Here is a 21,927-nt window from a genome sequence, read left to right as displayed (position 1 = left end):
CTCCCTCTGCCCTGAAAATTAAAAGGACTCACACCTGCCTGCAGTGGGAGGTGGGAGCCCGCTGGGAGCTTTAGCAGCCGCAGGGGAAACAGCTGATAGGCTGCGACTTTGTGCCAAACAGCCGATTGGCCGCAGCCAGCCAAAGAGCTGATGGGGGCTGCTGCGCATGCTAAATAGCTGATTGGCAGTTGCCAACAGCTGATCTTCCCGGTGGGTGCTAAGCATCCGCTAATTTTTTTCCGTGGGTGCTCCAGCCCCGGAGCACCCACGGAGTCGACGCCTATGCAGGAGGTCAGACTAGATGATCATGATGGTCCCTTCTGGCCTTAAAGTCTATGAGTCTATTCTGAGTCTAATGTGATGCAGTTATAAAAACAGCTCTCATCATTCTGGGGTGTACTAACAGCAGAGTTGTATATAAGACTTGGGAGGTAATTGGCCCCTTCTGCTCAGCACCTGTGAGGCCTCAGCTGGAGTCCCGTGTCCCAGTTTGGGGCATCACATTTCAAGAAAGGTGTGAACAAATTGGAGAGATTTCAGGGAGACCAACAAATAATCAAAGGTTTAGAAAACCTCACCTGTGAGGAAAGGTTGAAAAACTGGGCATGTTTAATCTTGAGAAAAGAAGGCTGGGGTGCGGGACGTGATAACCGTTTCCTTTCCCAGGACCCATGCTTAGGCCAGTCTCTTTTGGGTCTCTTCATACCCAGCCCTGCTGCCCACAAACTCATCTGCCAGCCAGCCTGCACACTACAGATCTTCAGGCTTTCTGTCCACTGACCACATTTTAAGCTCATAGGGACAGATCTCATAAAGTTTTTCCAACCCAACCAGCATGGTGAGCCCTGCACCCTTACCCCATTTGTGGAGATATTCTCCCATCCAGATGCTGGCTTTCATTTAGGTCACACCCTCGGTCTTTTGCACACCCCAAAACCTTTTCCTATAAGCCTCAGGTCAATTCACACTTAAGCAGCAAAGCCATATTGATTAGGTCCTAGACCCCAGTGTCAACCCCATCCATCTGGCTGCACGCCTCTATGGCTTTGGGACTGACAGTGCAGCGATCAGGATCTGACCTCATGGGAGTGCAGTGGGGCTGAACAAGGTTTGGGAAGCGCTGTGGGACCCTGGTTGGAGAGGCCCATGCAGGCAAGAAGCAGGGAGCTCCGCAGGTTGGTGTGTGAATCCTGACATGGGGGGGCACATTCACCCTGTGCACCCCTCCACTCCCCTAGGCTCATCTGTCGCGGACAGGCGGGCGCTGGAAGGAGTCCCCCCGCAAGAACACCATGAACGACCTCCAGGACGAGCTGATGACCATCCGCCTGCGGGAGGCCCAGGCCCAGGCCGACCTCCGTGAGCTGCGGCAGAGGCTGGTGGAGCTTGAAACCCAGGTGAGGCAGTTGGCAGGACGATGAGCCAGCTGGGTCTGGAGCGTTCCCATGGGAGATGGCCACACAATCCCGACATACCCCCGGGCGAGGACCCCTGACAGCAGGGAACAGTGGGGAGACGGGTGGGGTTGGAGTGTGGTTGTGTGGGTAATGGGTGTGGGGGAAAGCATGCAAGTAAGGAGGAGGGGGTGTTGTGGATGAATAAGGGAGGCTGCAATTGAAGGTGGGATATGTGTGGGGCGTGTGCTGTGTATAGAGAGGGGGATGAGGGAAGGGTGTGTGAGTGGTGTGTAGGGAGGGGGATGTGGGTGGGGCATGGGCAGTGCGTACAGAGGGAGATGTGGGTGAGGCATAGGGAGGGGGATGTGGGTGGGGCATGGGCGGAGTGAAGGGGATGTGGGTGGGGCATAGGGAGGGGGATTTAGGCGGGGCCTGGGCGGGGCATAGGGAGGGGTTATGTGGGCAGTGTGTAGGCGGGACGTAGGGATGGGGATGTGGGCAGTGCATAGGGAGGGGGGATGCGGGCACTGCATAGGCAGGGGGATGTGGGTGGGGCATGGGTGGTGCGTATGGAGGGGGGGTGTGGGCGCTGCGTAGAGAGGCAGTGAGGCACGTACTGTGTATTGGAGGGGAATGTGTATCTTGTGTTGGGGGAGTGCGGGGCGTGTACAGTGTATTGGGGTGGGGGCATGTACAGTGTGATTGTGGGTAGGGCGTGCACAGTGTGTTGGGAAGTGGGTGGGTATGTGCGTATGTACAGTGTGTTTGGCTTGGGAGGTGCATACAGTGTGTTTGGATTGGGAGGTGTGTACAGTGTGTTGGGGGTGTGGATGTGTGCGGGGCGCGTACAGTGTGTTGGGGGTGTTGAATTTTGCAGGGCATGAGCAGCATGTTGAAGCATATGGGCATGTGTAGTGTGTTGGCGAGTGTGTGTATGTGATGTATATTGAGGGGTGTTGTGTGCACATGGATTGCAATCCTGGAGTGTGGCCGTACTGGGGGGTGCACTAGGGGGTGGCTGTTTGGAGTGGGTGCACTGGGTGACTGTCAGAAGCTGGGGCTGGACAATGATGGATCACTTGCTAATTGCCCTGTTCTGTTCCTTCCCCGTGAAGCATCTGGCACCAGTCACTGCTGGCAGACAGGCCACTGGGCTAGATGGACCATTGGGCTGACTCAGTATGGCCGTACTTATGGGGATGGGAGTGCAGTTGGTGTTGGAGGTGTCTGCAGGGGATGTGGATGTGTATTGTATGTGCATGGAGCGTGGGTGTGCATTGTGTAGGGGTGCAGTTGGGGTGGATGTTTGCAGGCTGGGAGTGTGGGTGTGGTGGGTATTTGGGGGGCTAGGGGAGTGGGGGTGGGAATGAGGATGCAGTAGAGGTGTAGTTGTGGAGCGTATTGAGTGGCGGGTGCTGCTATACAGTGGGGGGACGCAGTTGTGAGGAGTGGGTGTGTATTGCATGTGCATGGAGATCAGTTATGGAGCATGGGTGTGTATTCTGTGGGGGTGCAGTTAGAGGATGTGGGTGTTTGCAGGGTGGGAGTGGGGGTGCAGTTGAGGATGAGGGGGTGCATTGGGCGTTTACACACACACACACATTAGGGGTGCACACACCTAGCCGTGGAAGCTGCGAGCGGACATGGTGGAATGGCCTGTCCCCTGAGCTCTATTCCCTGTCTGTCTCCCCCCGGCACCCCAGGATCAGATTCACAGTAATCTGCTGAACCGGACGGAGCAGGAGTGCCTAGGGCTGCAGGAGAAGCTGCAATACCTCACTGCCCAGAACAAAGGGCTGCAGACGCAGCTGAGTGAGACCAAGCGCAAGCATGCGGAGTCCGAGTGCAAGGTGAGTGCCAGGCTGGGGGGCGCAGGGCCATCCTTACCCATAGGCAAAGTACGCAGCTGCGTAGGGCACCAGGAAACTTGGGGCACCAAATTTCCAGGTGCCCTGCACAGCTGCGTGCTTCTCCAGCCCCTGCTCTGGCTCTTCCCCAGCCCCCCCCCCCTCTGCCCCGCCCCTGCTCCGCACCTTCGCCCCTGAGGACTGCAACAGGGCCGGGCCTGCACTCACCGGCGGCGGGAAGTGCAGGGACCTGGCCCCAGCTGTGCCGCCAGTGAGTGCTGAGGGGTGGTTCCCCCCTGCCCCCAAGCCAGCCCACCCCCATGGAGGCCTGGGCCCCCCCGATTCCGCCCCACAGGAGGGCTGCATAGGGCCCCAGAATAGCTAGGAACGGACCTGGGGGGCAGCCGCAGCAATGCAGTGGGGATGGCCTGCTCAAGCCCAGGAAACTGTCCCCTGCGATGCCCTGCCCCGCCTTGCCCCAGCCAACTCTGCTCTGCTTGGCACTGGGTGAAATTCACCTGGCTGCTTTTCAGGGCTAGGTGGCAAGAAGCCAGCACTGTCAGCCTCCAGGTGTGGCCTCCAGACAGGGACTCTAACAGCAGCTGGTGCAGAAATCCTCTCCCCAGACCTGGGATTCACAGCCCCCGATGTGCTGACTCAGGAACCCCTCCTGCTCTGGGGATGAGCTTTGGGGGGGCAGAGATCAGGTGGCCCACAACTGGGCTTCCCTACCTGTTTTGAACACACCACCACCTGTGTAGACCTGGACTCAGCAGGACAGACATGGTCACAGTGCAGCCCATATGCAGGTGGAAGGGGCTGTACCCCAAGCTAACGCAGATGAATTTCCAGGCAGCAGAATCTGGGTGGTTTCTGAATCTCTCACACACGTTGGGGGTTCATGGTGTCTTCAGCAGGGGCATGGCATATCCTCGAGCTGGGTCTTGGCAGATTTTAACCCTCCCCTTGCTGAGTCCTGTTGTTCCCCCTGCTGTTGCGCTGGCACTAACACCATGTGTTTGACACCACAGAGCAAAGAGGAGGTGATGGCAGTGCGGCTGCGGGAGGCCGACAGCATGGCAGCTGTGGCAGAGATGCGGCAGCGGATCGCTGAGCTGGAGATCCAGGTGAGGGGAAATAACCAGCTCAGCCAGGCATGTATATCTGTGTGAGCACAAAAACCACACTCCTGCTCCAGGGCCTATCCTGATCCCAGCTGGAGGTCAGGAAGGGATCTCTGAGTGAGATGGGAAAGGGAAAGGGAAACGGCTGTCGCCTTGGCATCCCTGCTCTCTGTTCCCAGTCGCCCTTGGACCAAGCCTGATTCTCTCCCCACAGAGGGAAGAAGGGATGATCCAGGGCCAGTTGAACAACTCTGACTCCTCCCAGTACATCCGGGAGCTCAAGGACCAGATTGATGAGCTCAAGGCTGAGGTGAGTGCAGTCCCCACCTCGAGTGCTGTGTCCATTATGGGGGCAGGGAGCCACTTATCAGGCTCCCCCTTGGCCAGGGTCCTGCCAAGCCATCTTGGTCCCCTGTGCCCGAGTTTAGACCTTGGGGTGAATAGCAGTGTCCTTCTTGCAGGATCCCTGAAACCACTTTCCGAATAGGGAATGCCAGACCCACTTCCTTCCAGTTGATCCCTCCTCAGTACGGAGGGTAAATCCAGATCCAGGCTTTTGGGCTGGCCCACAGGAAGTTGGGCTGTTGGCAAATTTTTGAACTGGATCGAGCTCTGGGTTTGGGGCCGTTGAGACCTGGGCTCTTGTCTGCAGCCCATCTCTAGTTGCAACTCGTATTATCACGACTCTCCTCTGTCTCTGCCTCATTGTATGCATATATAAGGCACCAATCCCATAGACCACTCAGCCCTCAGTGCTGCATAGCACAAAGCTTTGGAAGGGCCAGGGAAAGGCAGTGCCCCCAGCTCAGACCTGTCCTTGCAAGCGCCCTCTCTGCTGGTGACTTCTGGCTGCTGATCCCCATCTATAAGACATGGGCGTAGTTTGGGAAGGGCATAGGGGGCGTGGCCCCCCCAAACTGCAAGCCTCTGGCAGGTGCGGAATTTGGCCCCCACACACGGTCCCGTTGGCCTGGCTGGAACTGCCATCCCAAATATAGAAGTCAAACTATGCCTATGTTGTGAGAGCTAGGACTAGGATGGCACAGTGGTTAGGAACTCGAGGGACCTGTGTTCAATTCCCTGCTCTGCCACAGGCTCCCTGGGTGACTTCGGGTAAGTTGCTTAGTCGCTCTGTGCCTCAGTTTCCTTGTTTGTACAGTGGGGATAATAGCCCTGCCCCGCCTCACAGTGGTGTTGTTAGGATAAATGCATTAAAGTGCATGAGATGCTCAGATACTACAGTGCTGGGGCCATAGAAGAAGCGATATACCTATCCCACATCCCCAGTCCTGTGTAGCAGAGCCAGGAGCTGGCTGCTGTTTGTTCACCTCCACAGCCTCTACAGGTGGCTGGACACATCTCCTTCCCCATGAAAAGCCTTTGGCTTCATGAGAAAAGGAGGTGAGGGGCCGCAGTGAGGCTGTCGCTGCTGCAGTGGATGGGGCAGAGCATTCACTGGCATGCCCTGATAGAGGACGGGGTGCACATGTCATCGCGCAGATGGTGGGGTTTGAAGGTCCTTGGTGCTGGGCTGTGGAGAGCAATCAGAATCCAGAGGGGCGGGGGGAAGAATCATAGAATTTTAGTATTAGGATTGGAAGAGACCTCAGGAGGTCATCCAGTCCAAGCCCCTGCTCAAAGCCAGACCAACCCCAACTAAATCATCCCAGACAAGGCTTTGTCAAGCCAGGCCTTAAAAACTTCTAAGGATTGAGATTCCACCAGTTCCTAGGTAACCCATTCCAGTGCTTCATCACCCTCCTAGTGAAATAGTGTTTCCTAATATCCAACCTAGACCTCCCTCACTGCAACTTGAGACCATTGCTCCTTGTTCTGTCATCTGCCACAACTGAGAACAGCCGAGCTCCATCCTCTTTGGAACCCCACTTCAGATAGTTGAAGGCTGCTATCAAATCCCCCTTCACTCTTCTCTTCTGCAGACTAAATAACCCCAGTTCCCTCAGCCTCTCCTTGTAAGTCATGTGCCCCAGCCCCCTAATCATTTTCGTTGCCCTCCGCTGAACTCTCTCCAATTTGTCCACATCCCTTCTGTAGTGGGGGGACCAAAACTGGACGCAGTACTCCAGGTGTGGCCTCATCAGTGCCGAATAGAGAGGAAAAATCACTTCCTTCTATCTACTGGTAATGCTCCTCTAAATACAGCCCAATATGCTGTTGGCCTTCTTGGCAACAAAGGCACACTGCTGACTCATATCCAACTCCTCATCCACTGTAATCCCCAGGTCCTTTTCTGCAGAACTCCTGCTTAGCCAGTCGGTCCCCAGCCTCTGGCAGTGCATGGGATTCTTCCTTCCTAAGTGCAGGACTCTGCACTTGTCCTTGTTGAACCTCGTCAGATTTCTTTTGGCCCAATCCTCCAATTTCTCTAGGTCACTCTGTATCCTATCCCTACCCTCCAGCATATCTACCTCTCCCCCCAGCTTAGTGTCCTCTGCGAACTTGCTGAGGGTGCAATTCATCCATTCATCCAGATCATTAATGAAGATGTTGAACAAAACCAGCCCCAGGACTAATCCCTGGGGCACTCCGCTTGATACCGGCTTCCAACTAGACATTGAGCCGTTGATCACTACCCATTGAGTCCGACAATCTAGCCAGTTTTCTATCCACCTTATAGTCCATTCATCTAATCAGTACTTCTTTAACTTGCTGGCAAGAATACTGTGGGAGACCGTATCAAAAGCTTTGCTAAAGTCAAGATATATCACATCGACCACTTTCCCCATATCCACAGAGCCAGTTATCTCATCATAGAAGGTAATCAGGTTGGTCAGGCATGACCAACCCTTGGTGAATCCATGTTGACTGTTCCTCATCACCTTCCTCTCCTCCAAGTGCTTCAAAATGGATTCCTTGAGGACCTGCTCCATGATTTTGCCAGGGACTGAAGTGAGGCTGACAGCTCTGTAGTTCCCTGAGTTCTCTTTCTTCCTTTTTTTAAATATGGGCACTATATTTGCCTTTTTCCAATCGTCTGGGACCTCCCCCGATTGCCACGAATATTGAAAGATAATGGCCAGTGGCTCTGCAATCACATCAGCCAACTCCCTCAGCACCCTTGGATGCATTAGATCTGGACCCATGGACTTGTGCATGTCCAGCTTTTCAAAATAGTCCTTAACCTGTTCTTTCACCACTGAGGGCTGCTCACCTCCTCCCCATATTGTGCTGCCCAGTGCAGCAGTCTGGGGACTGACCTTGTCTGTGAAGACCGAGGCAAAAAAAGCATGGAGTACTTCAGCTTTTTCCACATCATCTGTCACTAGGTTGCCTCCCCTGTTCATTAAGGGTTCCATACTTTCCTGGAGCACCTTCTTCTTGCTAACATGCCTGTAGAAACCCTTCTTGTTACCCTTCACACCCCTTGCTAGCTGCAACTCCAGTTGTGCCTTGGCTTTCCTGATTACACCCCTGCATGCTCTAGCAATATTTTTATACTCCTCCCTAGTCATCTGTCCAAATTTCCACTTCTTGTAAGCTTCCTGTTTGAGTTTAAGCTCACCAAAGATTTCACTGTTAAGCCAGGCTGGTTGAAGACAGTGTATATTAGCTCCCGCGACTCTCATACTAGAATCTTTGTGGCAGACCACAGCCCCCTACGCATGGTAACGTCGAGTTGAGGAACAGCCTATGACTAAGGCTTCCAAGTCACTGATTTCCAGGGGAGCTGATAGAGATCAGAGGTATGCTTCTGAGTCAGCCAGCCAGCACCTTCAACAACACCCCGGACAAGCCCAGATGGGGAGCTGGGCTCAGCAGAGACTCTAGCAGCTGCTCTGTCACGCACAGATTTTGGTAGGCTGGAGTCTGACAGTGCCTGGTATGATGGGTCCCCAATCTCAGGCAGGGTTTGGCAGCACCCAACACGACCAGGACCCTGTCTCAGGCAGGGACCCCAGTCTTGCTTGGGGTCTATGCAGTGCCCAGCACAGTGGGACCCTGGCTCTGGTTGAGGCCTCTAGATGCTACCATAATTCAAACAACCCTGATGTCTCCTGTCCCCTAGTCTGATGCCTCACCTGCTGGGCCATGCTCGCTGTCTGTCTGAGTTCTCTGATTCTCCGTTAACCTGTGCTGGACTGCTCTGCTGCCATGAGGCCTAAAGGCTTTTGGGATTCACTGCTTGGGGAAGCCTTTCTGGCACAGTGTCACCCGGTGTGATGCTTTGTACACTGAATTCCCAGGTGACAGAGGTCACCAGACTGCATTGGGCCAGATCCTCAGCTGGTGTAAATTTCTGTAGCCCCATTGACTCCAGTATAGCAATGCTGATTTAAACCAGGTGAGGATATGGTCCACTGACTCCCATAGAGCTATGTCCATTTACACCAGCTGGGGATCTGGCTGTACATATTGAATCATAAAGGCAGCACTTGTCACTGCTGGGGATCTGAGCCAAGCACTTTGGAAAGAGGAATGAATTCAGGCCCACAACCCCACCCTGGGAGGTGGGACACCGTTATTAACCCCTGAACAGACAGGGAAACCGAGGCACAGAGCGGGCATGTGACTTGTCCAAGGTTGTGCAGAGCCAAGAAATTCTCTCAGTCGAATTTCTCAGCCACAAGATCGGCTCTGTGGGTAAGCAGCCATCCTCCATCAGCCATCCTCCTCTGTCCCATACTGGGGAGCTGTGTCTGCCCTATGCTGCGTGGGGCTCTCTGCTCCTCCCACTCCCCAGAGCTCCCTTTGCCCCATACCGGGAGGGGCTGTCTCTGCTCCTCCTCCTCACAAGCTCCCTCTACCCCACACTGGGAAGAGGTAGTCTCCATAAATGTAACCCAGTCAGCCCTCTGCTCCCCCCTTGAGGGAGCTTTCTGTACACCCTTTTGTCTCTGGGGGATTAGACTGCCAGATCCCCCAGTGTATTTCTGAGCTCCATCGTGCCCTGCCCCTTCCCATCCAGGCCAGACAGGCAGGGCTGGCGAGCGTGCATGCGCCAGCCCTGTCACTTCTGTTCCTCACCTCCGATTCCCTGTGCCCTCCAGATCCGGCTGATGAAGGGCCAGAAGCCCTTTGAGGACTCCATGGGCTTTGATGGCATCCACATTGTGAGCCACCTGGCGGTGGACGAGGACTCGCTGCACTCCTCAGATGAGGAGCTGCTGACCAACCCCATGGTGGTGGGCGCGCTGCAGGACGTGCTGTACCCGCTCTCACCCTGCAATGCCCGCTTCCTACGGGGCATGGAGAGCTCCGGCAAGGAGAGTGACGGCTCCACGGACAGTGAGCCTGAGGACCCCACCTCCACCACGGAGGCCGATGGCGAGATGGAGCCGCAGATCATCTTCGGAGAGACCCTCAGCAAGTGAGAGGAGATGCCGATGCCAGGGGGATCCCCCCCCCTCCACCAAACGGGCACTGAGCGCACAGCCTGGAGAGAAGAGACTCCTCTCCTTGGTGCTCTCAGTAGCAGCAGGTGGGGGAGATCATAGACCCAACACGATGGCTGGGCTCAGAGAGCATTGCACGTACGCTGCCATGCGGGGACAGCTCTCCAGCCGGCCTGTGTTATACAGAACCTCTACTCTGATTGTTGTCTGCACTGCCTTTCTCCTGCTCTGTCATCACCAGTAGTTACACTCCGACTCCATTGAGTAACCCTCGTTCGCCCCACCCCGCCCCTAATGCCTCCTTCTTGTATTGCCCTCCCCCAAAAGTTTGCACACTTGAGAACTCAGCTCAATGTCATCGTGAGCGGGGGTGGAAGTGGCAAGGCCGCTGGATATCCGGGCCCAATGACCATCCACCGAGTCTGAGCACCCGTGGGCAACTGGCCAACAAACCATTTCCCTCCCCTCCACACTCAGAGGGCGGGAAGTTGGGTCCCTCTTCCTTTTATTTAACTGTGTGTCCCCGATGATCCCGAGAGCATCTGCTCGGAGAGGGGAGAGTTGGAGGCCTTCATATCCCTATTCCCAAGAGAGCTCTCCCCAGGATGGGAAGGGCCCGGTGCGGGGGATTCTGGATCAAGGAGCCTGCTTGGTTACATGAGAGATTATATTTTATTTTTGTTCTCCATATGTTATTTATTTAAACTGTTATGATGCCAACTTGGCTCCCCTCGGAGAGCTCCACACTAAGCTTTAAGTTCTAGGAAATTACACTGACATTGTGTCATAAGGGAATCTGGGAGCAGCGTTCTGCCCTTCTGCCTTCCTGTCCTCCATCCGTAAGGGAGCTGTGCTCTCAATCTCCTGCATCGTTACATTCTCCAGAAGGTGTTGTAACTGTTGCCTCTCTCTTCTGCTCCATATGGCAAACTGCAGGGTTTCCAACCTCCCTGTCTGGAGAGGGCTATGTGGAAACAAATCCCCTAGGAGAACCTTTCTTACTCTACCAGAGAGCCACCTGAAACCTCGTGTCCCGACCCAGGTCTGTCTGGTGCACAGCAAAGGTGCCCGGTAAGCAGGAGCGGTTTGGGGAGGAGCAGAGAGAGAAGTCCCCAGCTGGGAATCATCTGGAGGACGTTTGTTTCTATGCATGATGGGGCTTCACCTCCCTCAGCCAGCCTGGCCTGTGTTCCTCTGAACTGGCTCTCCCAGCTCTGCAGCTGGCACCATGTTTCCATAGCCCTGTGAGGTGCCCTCCAGTCCACCAGAGCAGTAAGGAGATTTGGAGTGATGGATGGACAGCATGCACAGCCCAGCAAGCCCTGGTCAGATGATGGAAATGCCCGCTCCTTGGAGTGGCCCTTAGTAGAGAACTCAGCTCCTAATCAGAGAGAAACCCAAGCTACTTATCTCCAAATGGGCCACCCTGGGCCAGAATTGCTGAACCATTCACCACTTCAAAGCCTGCCCTGGTGATCAGGCAGCAGATGAAGCAGCTTCCTTGGGATGGAGCCAGTCTGCAAACGTGATCCCCGTTGAAGGAATTTTCCAATAAAGCGCTGCCTGCGGTGCTCCCACCTTGGCTAGCGGCATCGTTCTTGGCAGCAGTGCCCATCTAGTATCATTTCTGTGGAAGAGCCGGCCAGGCTGACCACCACAGCCCTTCACCCAAAGAGCTTTGCTTGCAGTCAGCAAGCCAGCTCCTCAGCTGGTGCAAATGCCCAGAGCTCTGCTGCAGTAAATGGCACTACATTGATCTACACCAGCGCAGGAGCTAGTCTGCTTTGTCTACAGCTCTGACTCCTAATTTCCAGTGTGTGAGGGGACATGTCTGGCTCTGCTTCCCTCACTACAAAACGGTCCAGATTGCGCTTCCATTTGTTTGTGACAGAGTCCGAGTATTGCATCACTTCCTGCTTCGGGGCTTTACATCACGTCCTGGTGGTGGAGAGATGCCATAGAGCTGCAAGTACCTGAGGCTGTCGTGTCAGTTCATTTCCACCCCCTCTGTGCAGCAGCAACACAGCTCCATTCTAACACCCCTTCGGAGAGCACAGATGGAAAATGAAAGGCGAGATCTCCAGGACTGGCTGCTCCCAGCGGGGATGGAAGATCTCGGGTGGCTGGGATGAAGGCTGAATTTCCCAGGCACCTGGATGGCAAACGAAGGGAGTGGGGCTCAGGACCAGAGTTCACGTGGTGCTGGGACATGGCGGGAGGGCCCTTTTGGGGCCATTGTCATGTCTGTGGGAGAGACTGATGCTGCTAGGCACAGTGACTGCTTTGAAACCTTGAGCGCATGGGATGCTTTGTTGCCCATTGGCTGTTCTATTTATGGAGAGCACCGGCCATCGAGAGCAGCCTGCGCACAGACCTGCTTGGGCAGAGAGAAGAACGATGGAAGGGGTGTGGAGCTGGCTGGATCCATCAGTCCCTGCCGAGATTATCTAGCTGGCTCTTTTATGGACTTGAGTTTTATTTCCTCTGGCCCTTTCTTTCTTTCCATCCTGCCCCTGCTTTACACCCTCCTCGTATTTCCCTTCTGCTCTCTGAATTCAGTAAAGCCGGACATCCAGCAGCTGAGGAAAACCCATTCCCATGGGTGGCTTTGCCTGATTTCCTCTGCGGCCGATTGCAAACGTCACTTTCAATGGACTACACCTCCAACCCTCCCCTGCCAACAGGTATTTCCATAGCTCTCCCCTTCCCCGCTGGTGTATTAAGTTCACTCGGTCTGTTTCCAAAGGAGGGGTGCCTTGGACCTCCCAGCTTGACAGAACCTTCCCCCATATCCTAAACCTTCCCCTTCTGAGATGGAAAACAACAGCCCCAGTGGACCTGAATACTTGGACTGAGCCCCTCACCGTTCCACCACGTCACTGGACTGGAGTATTATGTACACTTATATAAATATGGCTGGGAAAGGCTTTGGTTGGGTATTTATAATCTGTATATTTTAATATATATATATTATATATATATATACATGCTGCACTGTATTGCCAAATTCTTGTGATACCCCTTCTCCCTCCCCCCTCAGAGAGCAGCAGCATCCCACACGAACTGAGGGTGATTCACATGCAGGCCTTTCTCTGCCATCGTCTTTAGCTCCAGGTGCCACTTTCCTATGCTGTTTACACCAGAAGATGGCTGGTGAATCCATTTGCTGGTTACGGAGCTGGTCATGCGCCGCCGCCTTGTTTTATTTATTCTATACAGCGCCAGCCGAGGATTAGCAGCTTCAAAGAGTGGCCTGAAGGCACAAACCCTTCTGGAAATAAGGGATTGATTTGGAGCTCCTTCCCCCATTGATTTCAGTGGAGTTGCTTTAGATGAACGCTGGGATAACAGATCAGAATCTGTCCCATAGGGCCAAGTCCTTCCTGAACTCGGGTTTACCTGGGCCTTACCCCGGCAAGGGGCTGAGAGCTTTGCCTAAGGAAAGGCTTTGGCATTTGGCTCCTATTAAAGGACTCTGCAATACTGTTCCTAAGTACTGCAGCTGGGAGCAGTGCTGGGGCCACAGCTGGAGGATACTGGGCTACATCTACTACTGAGAGCAATGTGTTTACACCAGCTAGGGATTTAGCCCGTTGGCTCCAGCAGAGTGACACTAATTTCCACCAACTGGAGATCTGGCCCTCAGTCCTTAGGCAAAACATGTCTTTAAAATCAGTGGGAGCTTCTAGAGTAGGTCCTGAGTAAATCCTTCCTGGCCTCTGGCTTTGGCTCTTTGACTTCGCTGGGAATTTTGCTTTAGTCAGGATCACACCCTTTCTGAGAGGACGGTCCCCTCGGGCGGGTTTATCACGTTCCAGCAGAGACTACGCATGTCGCACCTTGCGATTGGGGTGGCCCTGCTGGAGGGAGCAGACACTAGCCCTGCTCTGCTGGGCTGGAATCCTGTCCCCATTTAGACCCACACAGTGGTTTCAGTGGGATCACACTGGAGTCGGTAATGGCAGAATCTGGGGTGCAGAACGAGTGGGCCCAGATGCTCCCTTTCCTCCTGCATGCCTACGTCCACAGCTGCACACTGAGCAATAAGGTGTTCAGGACCTGCCTCCTGCCCACCGCCACCCCCCATAAGGAATCAGCTCTCAGGGAGACCCAGACCCTCCCTTGGACATCATCCTGACCACAGAGGTGCTGGGCCATGAGGAAGGGGGGGAGGGGTAACATCCTTCCCCCTGGAGACCACCCCAGGAGGTGGCATGAGCTGACTGCCAGTTTAGCACCCCTTCTTCTTGCTCAGCTGGTGGGGGAGGGGCTCTTTGATAGGGCGCTGCCTGCAGCCCACAGGAGGTCCCTGGTTCAAGTCAGCATTGCAGCAACCTGCATGAACAGAGGGCCAGATTCTGCCATTGCTGACTCTCGTGCAATGCCACTGAAATGGGTGGGACTGTGTGGGTGTAACCACAGGCTGGATTCCAGCCCAGCAGAGTCTGCTGCCTACAGCAGGCCACTGGGTTACTCTTTGATTGCCCTCCCCCCAGGGCTGGACCTGGAGAAGAACTGCAAGGCATGACTGGCCACCCGCGTTCCGCCCCCATTGCTGTCGGTCAGATGGCGTGGGAGCATGGGCTTACAAATGACAAAGCTGGGCACTGTGGGGTGACTTGGTGGGAAGGCTCTGGGTGGCTTTCCATCCACCATAGACAGGACCAGTTCAGCTGCAGGTTCCTTCCCAGGCGCTCCGTGCAAGCGGGGCATCGGGGTCTCAGGCAGCTCTTCTGCGTGGATTAGTGGTGCAAGTTCAAGGCATCGGAGAAGGGGTTTTTTGAAGGCTCCCATTGCCTGCATGGCAGTTTGCCCGATTAAGGATGTGTTGCTATCGCCTCCATGACAACGACAGAGCCTGTAAATCCCACCTGCAGTGCTGGCTACTATGGCACATGGAAGGGTTTGGATCATGACTAAAGCAAACTGAACTGAGTTTAGAAGGGAAAATCCACCGCCTCCCCCACTCCCTGCGGCTCTGGCGAGGTTCATTCTCGAGCTACTCTTGTTGGGGGTTTTGGTTTTGTTTTGTTTTTTCCTGTATGATTTTTGAGTAGCAACTAAAACAAGGTGCCTAAAGTTGACCTGCTCTGTGCTCTGTAGTAGGCTGCAGCCGCATAGCTCCGAGAAGGCAGCATCCAGGACAGCAGGGCGCGCCTGCTTGATGACACTCATGCATGCCCCTCCCCTCCCTGGCAATAGCATAAGTACAGCTCATCACGCCATGGGCAAACCTCAGCCAGACCTTTCCCCCTTCACTCTAGCTGCCCCTAACCTGGCAGCTTTGGTCCCCTCGCTGCTTCTTCAGCTGTCTGCCCACTGCAAGAATCCATCTTCCTCTGACGTAGCTGGGACTGGCCAGTTGTAGACAGGCCTGGGTAGACCATTAGGTTGATCCACTCTGGCAAGCCCTTTGTTTAGCACAGCCAGGGCGGTGGGGCAGGCTGCAGGCAGCGCCGATGAGAATGCATAGGTAGGGAGTGGGTGCTGAGTAGCTGTTGGGGGCTTCACCTGAATTCTGTCCATTAGGGAGGGAGAGGCATGGCTTATTCTGCAACTGGGAGCCCAGGGTCTCCTGTGTTCCAATCCCAGCTCTGACTCCAGATCGTGCAATGCAAGTCATTTCTTTCTCCTTTCTGCCTCAGTTTCCCCATCTAGTGTCAGGATGGTTAACTAGTTATGTTTGTGGAATGTGCTGGATGCAATGTTATTAGGTGTATTATCACAGTGCCCAGGGGCCTTAACTGAGATCAGGGCTGCAGGGTGCTGCACAGACACACGTAGTAGGAGAGAGCCCCTGCTCCAAAGAGCTTACAGTCTAGAGGGAAACTGAGACCCAGAGAAGGGAAGGAACTTGCCCGGGGTCACCCTGTAGGGAAGTTCAGAGTGGGCTTTAAATTGCTACTACTTGATTGAGTTCGGGACTCAGAGAGAAACGGAGAAGGGGGAGCAAAATTAGAGCCTGAAAGTTCAGCCTGGACTCCCCCAAATTTTGGGGCACTTGGAGCTAGGGTTTGAGTTCAAACCCACCTCTAGGAAACACATTTTGTGGAAACCCCCGAAGTTGGGGAAGCCTCAACATTTAACAGCAAAAATGTCAGAGTTTCTACAACTCAAGATCTCCTGCCTGTCCATCTTGTGCCATCAGCCTGCTCTTTAATAGAGGCTGTAAAGCCACTGTGCTGTTGGGGCATTAACAGCTCCCACACAGCCCCCTTCAGTTCTGTCCCACTTCTTAGTAGACAGTCCCGCAGAGGGCAGACCCAGAGAGAAAAGGCCCACAGAGTGACCAGGACCAGCCAGGATCTGTGTCCTAGGGCTCAGCTGCCACATGGATTGAAACAGGTTCAATCTCCCCACCTGGCTGCCAGAGAAGAGTGAATAGCTAGAACCTCTCCATGCCCATCCCCATGCTGAGCAAGGAGCAGTGCTGATGGGGGCCGAATGGGAGACCCTGGAGACCAGGAAGCAGAGAGCGTAGAAGATTGAATGGAGGAGATCATAAGGAGTTACAGATTCCAAGGACAGAGGGGACCATTGTGATCATCTAGTCTGACCACCTGGATAACAGGCCAGAGACCTGCCCCCAATAATTCCTAGAGCAGAGCTTTGAGAAAAACATCCAGCATTGCTTTAAAAATGATCTGTGATGGAGAATCCACCATGACCCTGGTAAATGGTTCCAATAGCTCCAACTGGGAAGCAGGGGAAACCCCCAGGACAGGTGAGGTTAGACTAGGGGATGTTGGCCTGTACTATGACACAGAGGGATAGCTCACCCACTATGGATCAGCAATCGCGGGACCGATCCCCAGCTGGTGTGAATCAGCATCGCTCCATAGGAGTCAATGGGCCAGATCCCCAGCTGGTGTACATTGGAGACTCACTGGAGTTGTAAAGTTCCAGCAGCTGTGGAACTGGTCTCTCCAGAGAAGGTAACAGTGAAATGCGAGTGAGACTGAGGAGGGGACTTGGCAGGGCTTCCCACCAGTGGGCAGAGTCATTACCAACACCCCACCTCACAGGGAATACAACACACCCGGGCACCTCCCTCGCTGGCAATCAGCATGCAAAGGCATGTCAGATTGGTGCCACCTCCTTGGCTTGGATGCTGCCTTTCCGCGAGGTGCGCATAGCTCAGCCATGGGGAAGCCCATTTGGCTCCATATTCAGGAAGCGCACTCAGGTTGCAGTGAATTTTGGTTCATTTTGATGGTACTGTAACTGCCCCCCGATGGTCTGACCGCTCCCAAACTCGTGTGTCTGGTGTATCTGTGTAGCGGTGACCCCTCCTCCTCTCTGACTGTAACCTTCGTCCTCTTCAGCCCACGCCCATTTAAAAAAAAAACTGACTTGTGCAAAAAACATCTGTACTTTCAAAAAAAGAGAGAAAAAACCCATCAAAAACAATAAAATATTTACACTGTCTTACTAACTCTGTGCCTCTGGGCTCTGTAGGACGCTTCTGCTCCAGGAATGGCCGGGGAAGGCTGGCAGGTCAGCACCTCTTCCTGAGTGCATCTGGAAAACGTCAGCACGTTAAAAATAGTCACAGATTGGCCAGAAAAGACCATTGTGATCATGTAGTCTGGCTGATAACATAAACCACATAGAACCTCGCCCAGTGTCTCCCGCAACCAGCCCATATCTTGTGGTTGAGCCAGAGCATATGCACACACAGAGAGGAAGATACAGCCACTCCTGAGTTAGTCTTCCAAGTGATGGAGAATCCACTGCACCTCTTGGGAAATTGTCCCAGTAGTTCATTTCCTTCTCCATTAAAATGCACAGCTTATTTTAGGTTAGATAAATATCTATCAGGGATGGTCTAGACAGTATTTGGTCCTGTCATGCGGGCAGGGGACTGGACTCGATGACCTCTCGAGGTCCCTTCCAGTCCTAGAATCTATGAATCTATGAATCTATTTCTAGCCCAGGGCTTGGCAACCTGTCAGAAGTGCTGTGCCGAGTCTTCGTTTATTCACTCTAATGTAAGGTTTCACATGTCAGTAATGCATTTTAATGTTTTTAGAAGGTCTCTTTCTATAAGTCTATAATATATAACTAAACTATTGTTGTATGTAAAGTAAATAAGGTTTTTAAAATGTGTAAGAAGCTTCATTTAAAATTAAATTAAAATGTAGAGCCGCCCGGACCAGTGGCCAAGACCCGGGCAGTGTGAGTGCCACTGAAAATCAGCTCGCGTGCCGCCTTCGGCTCGCGTGCCATAGGTTGCCTACCCCTGTTCTAGCCTGAATTTATCTAGCTTCAGCTTCCAGCCAGTGGATTTTTTCTGCCTTTGTACTCGGGGTTGGATTATCACACTGATGGGAGAAGGCTGCTCTTACGACTAGGAGCCAAAGGCATCATGCAGTCCAGTGGCTGGAATTTAAAGCCAGACAAATTTAGACTGAAAATAAGGTGCAAATGTTGAATGGTGAGGGGTGACTGCCCACCAGAAATGACCTGGGGGTGGGGTGGATTCTCCAACACTTGAGCAGAAGTGTTTTTCAATGAGCTGCGGTAGCTCAGGCTGTGTGCTGGGAGCCCTGGGTGCTTTGCTCTGGCCTGGGTTATGCTGGAGGGCAGACATTGAGCATAGTGTCCTCTTCTAGTCTTAAACTCTATGCAAGGGAGTGAGGGGAGAACTGATATGGGACGTAGAGGGCCAGATCTTTAGCTGGTGTAAATCAGCATCACTCTTCTGACTTTAATGGGGCAATTCTGATTTACATCAACTCAGGATCCAGCCCAGAGCCTTTGCCATCTTGGTCACTGGTTCAGAGCCAGCCCAGCTCAGGGAGTGTACATTGATGGTGGCTGTTTGGTGGGTCTGAGTCCCCATTCTTGTAGGGCTGGTGTCCGTCTCCCACAGACCAATCCTAGTTGGCAGTTGCGGGACCACAGAGCCATGACTGAATGCACCATAAAGGAAGGATAGTGGGGTAAGTGCCCCGTCATGGCCTATAGTGAGAGGCTTTCTCTCTGGAGGGCTGTCAGTCCAGCCCCTTTCCCAGGCCCTGAATCCATGCTTTACCCGCCCCTAGGAATAACTCACACTGAGGGGAGATTCACGGCCCTCACATTCTGAGTGATTGCCTGCTCCCCCATGCTGAGCGGGCTCTCGCCAAAGGGAGGCTGTCGCTGGGGTGACCCTGGCCAGATGTCCCTTTGCCCCTTGCCAGGGCTCCTGAATTTGGACATAATTCCTTCCGGGACTCCAGCTCCTCGCCCTGTTGCTGCAAGCCACAATCTGGCCCTGCTAGCCTTTTGCTTGAGCTCCCCATTAGCAGGGAGCCTGCGAGCTTCCCATCCATAGAGATGGGCCGAGCAGTGGCCAGTGCAGGCTGCTGCAGTTGGGACCTGAACAGCAGGGCTGGGCAGGTGCCTCAGCGGACATAGGAGTTTCCCTCTGGCTGAGCTGGGGGGATCTCAGCTGCTTTAGGCTGGAATATCTAGTGAAGCTGAGTTGCTCCCCCACTGTCGATGTACGTACATACCTGCCGAGCTCCTACCCATAGGCGAAGACTTTTGCTCCCACCGGTGGGTGCTCAACCCCCCCTCTGTCCCCAGCCCTGCCCCAACGCCGCCCCTTCCATGAGGCCCCTCCCCTGCCCCACCCCCATTCCAACCCCTTCCCCAAAGTCCCCGCCCCAATTCTGCCCCCACCCTGCCCCTATTCCGACTCCTTCCCCAAATCCCTGCCCGGCCCCGGCTCTTCCCCGGAGCGTGCCATGTTCATGCTCCTCCCCCTCCCTCCTGGAGCTTGCTCCTCCCCCTCCCTCCTGGAGCCAGGCGGCCTGGCGGGAAGCACTGGGAGGTAGGCAGAGGACGTGGCATGCTCAGGGGAGGAGGTGGGGCGGGGAGCTTGGCTGTTGGCTCCAGGCCCGGAGCACCCACAGAGTTGGCGCCTACGCTCCTAGCAGGTCAGCTGCCCCAGTGTTTGAGAGCATGAGCCAACCTTTAGCTAATGGTTAGGTAGAAACTTCCCCTGGGAGCATGTTATTCCATTAATGCCCACTAGGGTGCATCCTCTGCAGCTGGCGGTGCTGGACACTGTCGCAGGTGGGATACCAGGCTAGATGGGCCCATCAGTCTGAGCCAGGCTGGCAGCCAATAGCAGATGGACTCGCTGCAGGCACCAGATGTTTGTGACTTGCCGCTTATGGGAAGGATTTAGCAGAGCAAAGGCATCACCCCTGCTGCCCGTTCAGTTCTTGCACCAAGCCATCCTGCCCAGCCCAGAGCGAGATCTGTGCAAACAGCCTCCCAGCTGAGACAGGAAGTGGGCAGGGGAATCGGGGCTCCCGTGAGTCAGAGCAGAACCAGACGGCAAGGGAGTGAAACTGGCACATGGCTGACACAATGGGGAGGATGTTCAGAGGTGCATGTTGCAAGAGCTGCTTGAGGGATTGAGAGCTGGACCTGGCAATGCCCCATGCGGTCAACTATCATCCAGGCAGGTAGTTCGGAGCAGCTGACTGCAGGTGGGGCATTCTGTCAAGATCTTAAAGCCCTGGCTGCCTGCGTGTAGGCCTTAAAGATCCCTCTGCAATAGCAGTGTGTGTCCTGGCCAAAACCTCCCCCCATGGCTGTGATTCAAGCTGGTAGCTCCACCCCAGAGATGGCTGCATTCTAACAGTGCTGGGTGTGCATCGGTTGGGATAGAGGGGCTGCTCCTGCCTTCTTCCCTGCCTTCTCTGAATTTCTGGGTCTGGAGGTGTGGAAGAGGCAGCAATTCAGGCCTCTTGCTGTTGTGTTTGCTGGGGCCCATCCAGCACTGCTCCTGTGCCCCCATCCGTTTCAGCTATCCCCATCCACTGCAGGGCTGGGCCCATCCAGGGCTGCTCCCATCCCTCTATCCATATGGGCCATTCCCATCCACTGCGGGACTGGGCCCATCCAGGGCTGCTCCCCTCCCTCTGACCAACCATATCGGCTGTTCCCATTCATTGTGGGGCTGGCAAATAGGGTCCACAAAAACCAGCACACTAGGGGAGGAGCTGCCTAAACTAGCCAATGGGGCGATGCTGATAAGAGGGGTGTGTCTGAAGCCCCGCCCCCTCATGGAGTTCAGCACAAATCAGGGCTGCGGTAGGTGCCTCCACCCAGTAGCAATCCACAGCTGGGAAGCCCTCCACTGGGGGCAGGCACCCAAGCTGGTTGTGGTGAGAATCAGCGGTGCCTGCTTCGCTGCACAGCAGGAGGGGTGATGCTGCCCCCTTACACCTTTAGCCCAGTGTCTTGAACACTCAGCTGGGCTGTGGGAGACCCCTGTTCAAATCCTCACTCCCCCACAGGCAGAAGGGGGATTGAACCTGCGTCTCCCACATCCCTGCTGAGTGCCCGTCCACTGGCCTAAAACATTGGGCGTGGTACCGCTGCCTTCTCTGGCTGGAGTTTGAATGGGACCTAATCCGGTGGGTGGCCTCCAAGGCTGACTATCGGCTCGGGCCCTGCAGTTGAGGCAGGTGCTCCTCTGCTTATCTTCCCGGGTTCACAGACGTCTGGGGCTTAGGCGCCGGTCAAGTAGAGGGAGGCAGCAGTGCGCGTGCCCAGAGGCTGAAACTTGGTGCCAAAGGAAACTTTACTCTGAAAACATAGGTGCCAAGTTTAGGCACCTACAGGGTTTGACAGCAGCCAGCAGGGGTTTTGTGGATCACAAGGGTGCATAAAACTGGGACGTATGTAAGCAGGGGAATGGTCCCGCTATTGTGGGGAACTTTCCTGGCTTATACACGACCCCGGTGGAATGGGCTGGCGAAAGGATCCGAGTCCTCGCTCCCACTTCCTTTACCCAGAGGCCTCCCTGACCTCGAGGGCTCCCCTTCCACTCTCCTGTGTGGCAGTCCTCATAACCCCAACAAGGCTGGGCCCAGGATTCCTGGGAGGCTTGACCCCCAAACTTGTCATGGTCACTTCGGGCAAGGGCTAAGCTGGGTGTCCCCACTCTGGGGTGGTCTCTCTGCACTGGATGCTTCCCTGACCCACCGATCATCACATGTAGTTCAAAGCAAATACAATTTATGTAACACCAATCAATTTTTAATAACTAAGGCAATCACGTGACTCTGTGGCATGGGGACATCACAACCAGCCATCTCTGGAATGTAAGGGCAGTTCACAGCCCATCCCTCACATGTCCCAGGTCTCCTGCCCAGGCCCTGGCTGTGCTGCAGGGATGCTGCGGGTCGGACACTTGCTC

General features: G+C 54.5%; 1 protein-coding gene across 7 annotated transcripts in view; it reads left to right on the top strand.

Moving 5' to 3' along the window:
* EVI5L (ecotropic viral integration site 5 like) overlaps window positions 1-12,649 on the top strand; it is a 72,688-nt gene extending 60,039 nt beyond the window's left edge. For all 7 annotated transcript variants that reach the window (XM_005296059.5, XM_065575490.1, XM_005296058.5 and 4 more), the window contains 5 exons: window positions 1,239-1,397; window positions 3,101-3,247; window positions 4,276-4,371; window positions 4,583-4,678; window positions 9,378-12,649. In XM_005296059.5, the coding sequence (XP_005296116.1) occupies window positions 1,239-1,397; window positions 3,101-3,247; window positions 4,276-4,371; window positions 4,583-4,678; window positions 9,378-9,701 (822 nt within the window). In that variant the 3' untranslated portion in view covers window positions 9,702-12,649. The remainder of the gene's footprint in view (window positions 1-1,238; window positions 1,398-3,100; window positions 3,248-4,275; window positions 4,372-4,582; window positions 4,679-9,377) is intronic.
* Window positions 12,650-21,927: the final 9,278 nt, after the last annotated feature.

This window comes from Chrysemys picta, chromosome 22 (genome assembly GCF_011386835.1).
Source record: "Chrysemys picta bellii isolate R12L10 chromosome 22, ASM1138683v2, whole genome shotgun sequence".
NCBI lineage: Eukaryota > Metazoa > Chordata > Testudines > Emydidae > Chrysemys > Chrysemys picta.
Note: the sequence above shows the minus strand (reverse complement) of the source record. Positions and strands in the feature narration are given on the sequence as shown.